This window comes from Nicotiana tabacum, chromosome 17 (assembly GCF_000715075.1).
Source record: "Nicotiana tabacum cultivar K326 chromosome 17, ASM71507v2, whole genome shotgun sequence".
Lineage (NCBI taxonomy): Eukaryota > Viridiplantae > Streptophyta > Magnoliopsida > Solanales > Solanaceae > Nicotiana > Nicotiana tabacum.
Window position 1 is genome coordinate 61,423,672 of NC_134096.1, and position 9,828 is coordinate 61,433,499.

Genomic DNA, 9,828 nt, shown 5'->3' on the forward strand with positions numbered 1-9,828 from the left:
CCAAAATAATCGGTAATTAGCACTGTTTCCATGACGGTTCTAAATTAAACTGACAAAACGACAACGACGACGACCACACAAACGGTAATTGATGTGACTAGTCCTGTTTACATTCATCCTTCTGATAGTCCGGGCTCTACATTAGTACCTGTTCCTATCGATGGAGTTGGTTATCGCTCATGAAGAAGAGGAGTTTTGAGATCTCTCTCAGTAAAAAATAAACTAGGTTTTATCAACGTAGAGTGTAGAAGTCCTGATATGATATCTCCAAGCTTTCGCCAGCGGGAGATGTGTGATGACATGGTTACTTCATGGATTCTGAACTCCTTGGAAAAGGATATCGCAGATAGTGTTGAGTATGTGAATAATTCCGTTGAGTTGTGGAAAGAATTGGAGGATCGATATGATTAGACTAATGGAGCTAAGTTGTACCAAATCCAGAAAGAGATTAATGATTTGAGTCAGGGAGTACTTGACATCACAGATTACTACACACGGATGAAGAAACTCTGGGAAGAGTTGAATACACTAAGTGCCAAAACTCATTGTAGTTGTGTATGCACTTGTGGAGCAAAGGAAAACATGCACAAGGCAGAGCATGATAGAAGATTGATACAGTTCCTAATGGGACTTAACGAGGTTTACATAGTTGTTCGAGGAAGCATACTCATGATGAACCCATTGCCTTCCATGGCACATGTTTTTGCTTTGCTGATACAGGAGGAGAAGCAAAGAGAATTCAGGCCCAGAAACCAACTGAATTTTGATTATGATGCATTGGATGTCAATTTAGGATGAGGAACCTTCAAGACAAACTACTCATATGGTGGGAATCAGACTCCAAACAACAGACCTAGACCATTTTGTGACCACTACAACGACCATGACATACCAAAGTAGATGCTACAAGCTACATGGATACCCTCAAGGCTTTGGATAAGGTCCACAATAGTACAAACAAAGTTCACATGGGTATAACAACAACAACAACAACATGAGGTTCAATAAGGGAAGAGCATTGTGGCAAACACTGTGGCAAGTGTGCAGGGAATGCCATCAGACATGCTATCAACCAAAGGAGAAGAATAAGATCATTAGGGAGACAACCAGAACATGAGCCTTTCAAAGGAACAGTATAGATAGATTCTCAGCCTGTTGCAAAACTTTGAAGATGGGAATGCATGGGAAAACAATGCATGTATTTTTGGTGGAGCTATATGAACTTTGCAGGTACAATCGCATGTACTTTTTCCATTGATTTTGATAATCCATCATGCAAGTGTTTCAATACAAAAGTTGACTTGTGGATATTAGATTCAGGAGCTTCACACTATATGACTTTTAATAAAACTCATCTATGAAATATCATAAGTCTACCATATCCCCTGCTTGTTAAACTTCCAAATGGTTACAAAGTTAAAGTAACTCAAATTAGATATGTACTTCTGGCCCCTAAGATCACTTTACACAAAGTTTTGTTTATACCATCTTTCAAATTTAACATGGTTTCCATCATTTCACTAGCAGTACATCTTAAGTATATTGCATCCTTTTCTGACACTTCCTGTCTGTTGTAGCCCCTTCACTGAAGAGGCCTCTAGAGATTGGTAAAATGGACTTTATTTTCTCTATTCTCAATGTATAAAGAAAGGTAATATCACTTTTGTTTCAAAATATGCATTTCCTTGTTTTTCTAGTCATGCCGGTGATACTAATGCAATGCACTGTCTATCCTATTCTCACCATCCTACTGTAAATAATTTCATATGCAATAATAAAGACAATGTTTCTACTCTACTTTCCTTTTCTTCCCTCAGAGATAGTTTGGATCTATTATGGCATTATAGACTTGGTCATGTACCCTTCAACAAGATGAGAGGCATTTCCACTATACATGCATCCTTTTCTTCCAAACAATCTTTTCTTTATTCTATTTGTCCCATGGCGAGACACCCCAGACTCACCTTTCCTCAGAAAATAAGTAGTACCACCAAAATCTTTGAACTTCTTCATGTTGACCTGTGGGGTCCCTATCATGTGACTACTCACAATAACTTTAAGTATTTCCTCACCTTAGTGGATGACTAAAGTAGGTCAACCTAGACACACCTTCTGAGTTGCAAGAGTAATGCACTTCAGGTCATAAAAACATTTGTGAGCATGTCAGAAAACCAATTCCAAACCAACATCCAGTATGTAAGGACTGATAATGGCCTTGAATTTTCTAACAATGAGGCTTCTTCTTTCTTCCAATCAAAGGGTATAAATCACCAGAAAATATGTCCTTACACACCCCAACAAAATAGGGTGGTAGAAAGAAAACACAAATACCTACTTGAGGTAGCAAATGCGCTCCTTTTCTAGTCTAAATTACCATTAAAATACTGGAGAGAATGTGTCCTTATAGTAACCTTCATAATTAACAGGCTCCCAACAATACCTTTAAATAATAAATGTCCTTTTGAGCTATTGTATGGCAGGAAACCTACCTACTCTCACTTGAGAAGCTTTGGTTGTTTATGCTACCCTATTGTGCCTAAACTCCTCACGGATAAATTTGAGTCAAGGGCTACTCCACATGTATTTGTGGGGGTATCCCTTTGGAACAAAGGCTTACAAAGTACTAAGTCTAGCCACTAAGAGAATGTCTATCTTTAGGGATGTCATGTTCCATGAATTCATTTTTCCTTTCACCCTTACTTCAGATGTGCAGAATTTACCCCCATTTTTTCGTACTGTTCCTAATGCTGATCATCCATCTGGCCAAACTGTTATCTCTTCAACATATCCTATAAGTGACCAAGGGGACACAATTTTGTCACCCCTTCTTCCTCTAAGACCACACCTCCTCTCTCTGATGTGTTACCCATCTTTTCCTCCAATACACCCTGTTATTTTGAGTCACAAGCTCCTGCTGAGCCTTTCCATCACTCCACATCACCTCCAATTACTCAGTCTCATCCTTCTACCATAGAGCCCTTAGGCTAGAGAAGATCTAGCATGAAGCCTAAGGTTCCTTCTCACTTGAATGACTATGTATGTAATCTACCCAATTTTAAGTGAAATTCTACCTTTTCCCTTCATGTTATGTTCTCACAAAATAATCACATTGCTCTTGATAATTTATACCCTAATAGTCAGCATGTTGTAAGAAACATTTGTCATGATAGAGAACCAACTTCTTATGAAGAGGCAACCATGTGTCCTGCTTGACAAAGTGCTATGACTCAAGAATTTGAAGCCTTGTATGCCAACAATACTTGGGACTAGATTCCTTTGCCTAAGGGGAAGCAGGGTATTGGGTGTAGGTGGGTGTACAAGGTCAAACATAAATCTGATGGTAGCATAGAAAGATACAAAGCTAGGTTAGTTGTGAAAGGGTACACACAACAAGTTAGCATAGATTACACATAGACCTTTTCTCATGTGGTCAAGATGACCACTGTGAGGTTCTTGATTGCCATTGCAGCTAAGAAAGGATGGAAGATTTACCAACTGGATGTAAATAATGTATTCCTCCATGGAGATTTGCATGAGGAAGTCTACATGAATGCCCCGCCAGGACTGGAGGTGCAGTCACCAAATTTAGTGTGCAGGCTGGACAAGTCCCTCTATGGGTTGAAGCATGCTAGCATGCAGTGGTATGATAAGTTGACTGAGGCCCTGTACTCAAGGGGCTACACACATTCCATGCATGATTAATCCTTGTTCTACAAGAAACACGATCCCTCAACTGTCTTTGTAGCATTTTATATTGATGATGTCCTACTCACAAGGACTGATTGCTCAAAGCTTTCTTACATGAGAGATTCAGAATTAATGATCTGGGGTAGCTACATTATTTCCTAGGACTGGAGGTCCTCTACAAGGAAGATGGCATCATTATATCACAGAGAAAATTTGTTTTGGATATGCAGAAGGGGTATGCATGTCTACATTCAACTAACCTAATCTCTTCTCTTGATTTAATAATTAAACTGAAGGCTAAAGAGGGTTGTCCCCTATATGATCCTACATTCTATAGAAAATTGATTGGAGAGTTAAATTTCCTTACCAACACTAGATTAGATATAACATATGGGGTTCAACATTTGAGTCAATTTATGCAAGACCCCAGGGAACCCCATCTACACACAGCTTACCACATGTTGAGGTACCTCAAGAAAGATCCTATCTTGGGTTTATATTTCAGCAATGCAGCTGATCTTTCCATTACTTCTTACTGTGACTCTGACTAGGCAGCTTGTCCCGATTCTATCTGATCAGTGTCTGGTTACATTGTTCTCCTAGGTGGCAACCCTGTGAGCTGGAAGTCTAAGAAACAAGAAACCATTTCCCTATCCTCAGTAGAAGTAAAGTACAGAGCACTTAGGAAGGTGGTTAGTGAACTAGTCTAGTTGCACATGTTATTTAATGAGCCCACTGTTCCAGTCTCCTTGCCCATACCTGTGCATTTTGACAGCCAGTCTGCCCTATATATTGCTAGAAACCTTGTGTTTCATGAGAGAACAAAGCACATTGAAGTGGATTGCCACTTTGTGCGCACCAAGCTTCAGGAGGGCCTTATTTCTTTGCATCACATTAGCACTGGAGAGCAACTTGCATATGTCCTCACTAAGGCTCTCACTGGGGTGAAACATTCTTCTGTTCTTGGCAAGTTGGTTGTGATTGCCTCACCTCCAACTTGAGGGGGGAGGGTATTGAGATTATATTTATATTTTATACTTGTATACTTTTGCTGAGTCAGCAGAGCATTAGACAGTTAATTAGTTATGGATTTCCAGCTGTTAGCTTAGGTGTGTTAGATTAGCTGTTACTTTTTGTTCACTCTTTTTGGTCGCTTACTTTTTGTTCAATATTTTTGGTCGCTTATGTGTATAAGTGTACAATGCTCAATAATAGTTAGTTGAGTTTTTATTTTCCCAAATCAGAGACTCCCTATTGTTCATCTCTCTCTCTCTCTCTCTCTCTCTCTCTTTCTTCGAGCTGCATATTCTAGAAACTTCTTAATCCTCTATTGGGGACAAACAAAGCTCACTCAGAGCTCGTAATCTTGGCAATTTTCCTTTTACAGACTGCTATGTTAGACGTAGTAAGCTGGTATGAAGTTCAACTTATATGTTGGTTCATATGAATTTCTGCTTATGCATTGGGACCCCTTGAGGGGAGGCCTCGACGCAAAGGTTCTTGTTGCCTTCGTGTGACCAGGATGTCACGAGTCGTGGAAACAGTATAAACCCAATATGGTTCGTATTTTCCTGGATATGCATGTTTCATTTATTTCAGTTATATTGTTCAGAGGTGGAAAAAAATGGCTTCAATTTCAAATTTGAAATCTCGTGTCCAGAAGCTTTTTACACTCGACACTTTGTACAGGACTTTCTTATGATATTGGTGATGAGAGTGGGTGAAATTTTATCTTTCTCTATAGTCGATCACCATATGAAGGGACTAGGGAGTACTTTAAAAATAAAACATTTGAAAAAACTCAATACAATCTAAAATGCCGATTAAAGTTCACTTAGTTTGAATAGTGAGAGGTGAAAAATACCCAACGAATTTGGACAGATTGAGAGATAAGCTAAAGTACAAACAAACTTAGATATAAAGATTAAGTTTAAATCAGATTAAAGATGCCAAATTAGCTACTGGTGATATAACTCGGGATTGTCACACAAACATTCGGCTAGATTCAATGCTTACTTTTTCTAGTCAGTAGACATAGATTATACATTGATTATATATAATTATATATATGTAATACATAAATTACGAATATATTATATATTCACCGACTATAGCAAATTTTTTAATTTTAAAAATTAGATGTGTAGCTATTTGGGTTAATTCTTCGTATTTTTTTACAGCACGCCAATCGCTCCAAAAATGCTTATATAGATGGACTGGTATTCAACGCCATTGCCGAGCTAGTGATGTTCTCGTTAATTCAAATTTATGTAACACCTTTTAACTTGTCCAAATTTTGATGGTTTAGTAAGTGATTTTGAAGGTTTAATAAGTTGTATAATTAACGATTTGGTTTCAATGGTTTGAATCTTTACTTGTCAAATAGATTGGTTAGACTATGATATACACTATCCAAAATATTTCTCAACCTATATTAATAAGTAAAAATATGACTCTTAAAATTATTTAGCACATACTGAGTAACTTTGGAAATTATCTCATGACTCTTAAAATTAGGGGTGTTCAAACCGAACCGGAAAATCGCACTAAACCGAAAAATTAAACCAAACCGATTAAAAAATCCGACTAGGTTTGGTTTGACTTGGTTTGGTATTGTGTAAAAAACCCGAACCAAACCGACATATAAATATTTAATTTATATATATATTTTTAAAACTTTATATTGAATTTTCTTTAAAAAATGTAGAAATATTTGGGATCATATCATGTGTTAACCTTGAAAGCGTACGTTAACGAAAAATTATTGTTAGACGACTAAGAAAATAACTATCATGTGTTACTAAACAATTATCCCATTAGAATATTTTAATAGATCATATGTTTGACAATTTTTTCAATATTTACTAAACATATATTCACTTATCAAAACTATATCTATAACTTTAATAAAGTAAGATTGAAATAATATTCATGTAACAAAAAAAACTGAAAACCCGACAAAACCGAACCAATCCAAACCGATATATTTGGTTTGGTTTGGTTTTGATAAAAACCGAACTAACCCGGTCCATGTGCACCCCTACTTAAAATGATTTAGCACATTTTGACTAACATTGATGTGCCAGGTTAAATTATAACACATAGTTAAACTTATTATAATACTAATGTTTGGACCAATTTATGCCTAATAGTTTGGCACTAGTAACTCTAACCTTCTACCAGCATAGATTATCATTTCGAGTTTAAATGAGGTGTCATTTAAAGTTATATATATTGATAGTGTCATAATTTTTTTTTTACACAATTTAACCTATTATAATAGATTATTATTAATATTATTTTAGGTCTCTAATAAACTAATAGATACAATTATTTGTTATTATCTTTTAAATGAACTGATTAGGTAAATAATCATTACATGCAGTGCACAACAGTTAAACTCATTGTACTAATAATGTGTAAAAATGCCTATGTTGTTATGAATATATTATATTATGGATGTTCATTTAGTACTCCGTTATAAATAAGCTTCCTGAAGAAGTTTATCCATATGAGACTCCGCCATAAATATGTTTATCTATTTAGTACTCTATTGGAAATAAGCCTCCTCGAGAAGCTTATCCTTTCGGTACTCCGCTATGGATAAATATTACCCATGATAGAAGATTATCTATATCTGGCACAACAGTTTAGAGCAGAAGCTTACAAGCAGCTTGCAGCAGCAGCTTACAAGCAGCTTGCAGTAGCAGCTTACACAGCAGCTTGCAGTAGCAGCTTACACAACAGCTTCCTTTCTTCTATAAATAGAGGAGAATTCAGTTCATTATGTACAGAAGTTTGAAGTTGAATAATATATCAGTTTCTCTCTATACTTGTCTTTACTTTACAGTCTTTATTTTATAACACGTTATCAGCACGAGACTCTGCCATCTCGAGCAAATACTTTGAAAGTATAAGAGAATATGGATAATCCTCAAATTATGTTTGGATCAAAGACCAATCATGAAGATATTTGTGTAGTTGATAGTGGGACAACTCATGCCATATTCAAAGATCAGAAATACTTTTCTTATTTGCATAAGGAAAAAGCAAATGTTTCTATAATTTCTGGTAATATAAGTTTGATTGAAGGCTCCGGAAGAGCTATTGTATTTCTGTCTAAGGGAACAAAACTTATTATCGACAATGCATTATACTCCTCCAAGTCCCGAAGAAACTTGTTGAGTTTTATAGAAATCCGCCGAAATGGGTATCATGTTGAGACAATAGATGAAATGAATGTGGAATATCTTTGTATTACAAAGAATATTTCTGGCCAGAAATGCATTGTAGAAAAGTTACCAACTTTATCTTCTAGCTTATATTATTCAAAGATTAGTACAGTTGAAACACACTCTATCGTAAACCAGAAGTTTACTGATTCAAATACTTTTGTGCTTTGGCATGGCCGTTTGGGCCATCCTGGATCAATAATGATGAGACGAATTACTGAAAATTTGAGTGGGCATCCATTAAAGAACCTGAAGATTCTTACAAATAATGAATTTTCTTGTGATGCTTGTTATCAAGGCAAAATGATCACTAGACCATCACCAATGAAGGTTGGCATTGAGTCTCCTACCTTCTTAGAACGTATACATGGGGATATATGTGGACCTATTCACCCACCAAGTGGGTTGTTTAGATATTTTATGGTCCTAATAGATGCATCTTCAAGATGGTCTCACGTGTGCCTATTATCATCTCGCAACTTGGCGTTTGCAAAGTTATTAGCCCAAATAATTCGATTAAGGGCATAATTCCCAGATTATCCTATAAAGGCTATTCGCCTTGATAATGCTGGAGAATTCTCATCTCGAGCTTTTGATGATTATTGTCTATCAGTTGGGATAAAAGTTGAACATCCGGTAGCTTATGTTCATACTCAAAATGGCCTTGCAGAGTCATTTATTAAACGACTGCAATTGATAGCAAGACCACTACTTATGAAAACAAAATTGCCCACTACTGTTTGGGGCCATGCTATCTTACACGCAACATCACTTATCCGTCTCAGACCAACACATTATAATAAATATTCTCCGTCACAATTAGTTTTTGGTCATGAACCAAACATTACCCATCTACGAATTTTTGGATGTGCTGTATATGTGCCAGTAGAACCACCCCAGCGCAGTAAGATGGGCCCCCAAAGAAGGTTAGGAATATATATTGGGTTTGAATCACCCTCTATTATTCGCTATCTTGAACCATTGATGGGAGATTTATTTACTGCTCGATTTGCAGATTGTCGATTTGATGAAACAAATTTCCCACAATTAGGGGGAGAGAAAAAGGAAATCAAAAGAGAAATTGTGTGGAAAGTTTCATCATTATCTCACTTTGATCCACGTACCCCTATATGTAATCAGGAGGTCCAGAAGATCATCCATTTACAGAATATAGCAAATCAAATGCCAGACGCATTTACTGATTTGAAAAGGATAACTAAGTCACATATCCCTGCAGAGAATGTGCCTATTCGAATTGATGTCCCAGCAGGACCATCTATTAGCATGAGAGCTAGTGAACCTAAAGCACGCCTGAAGCGTGGTAGGCCTATGGGTTCTAAGGATCGAAATCCTAGAAAAAGAAAATCGACAAATGATCAAAATGATATTATGAAGGGATCTCCTGAAGAGACCCAAGATCTGATTAGTTATGAGATTCCTGAAGAAATCAATAAACCCGAGACTCAAGTGAGCGAAGAACTTTTAATAAGTTCTACTGGTGATGGGATTAATTTAAATCGATCTGAAATAGTGGTGGATAATATTTTTGCATATAATGTTGCACTTAACATTATGCAAGATAGTGAGGATTTTGAACCCCGATCTGTCGAAGAATGTCAACAAAGATCTGATTGGCCAAAATGGCAAGGGGCAATTCAATCAGAATTGAACGCACTTGCTAAAAGAGAGGTCTTTGGACCAGTAGTCCAAACACCTGCTGGTATAAAACCAGTTGGTCATAAATAGGGTTTTGTGCGAAAAAGGAATGAGCAAAATGAAGTTGAAAGATACAAGGCTCGCCTTGTCGCACAAGGATTCTCACAACGACCTGGAGTCGATTATGAAGAAATATATTCACCCGTTATGGATGCCATAACATTTCGATATCTCATCAGTTTAGCCTTATGTG

At 36.8% G+C, this 9,828-nt stretch overlaps 1 protein-coding gene across 1 annotated transcript; it reads left to right on the forward strand.

Annotated features, from left to right (window-relative positions):
- The first annotated feature begins 258 nt into the window (after positions 1-258).
- On the forward strand, positions 259-798 carry LOC142171890 (uncharacterized). The gene is made up of 2 exons (XM_075235602.1): positions 259-360; positions 442-798. Exons 1-2 carry the CDS (start codon positions 259-261, stop codon positions 796-798), a joined length of 459 nt encoding a protein of 152 aa, XP_075091703.1.
- Positions 799-9,828: the final 9,030 nt, after the last annotated feature.

What these genes read in the sequence shown, in the direction of transcription:
- LOC142171890 (XM_075235602.1), top strand. Translation starts at nt 259, where the DNA reads ATGATATCTCCAAGCTTTCGCCAGCGGGAGATGTGTGATGACATGGTT. An exon ending in TCGCAGATAGTGTTGAGTAT is followed by an intron (nt 361 to 441) that starts GTGAATAATTCC and finishes TACCAAATCCAG; the next exon opens with AAAGAGATTAATGATTTGAG.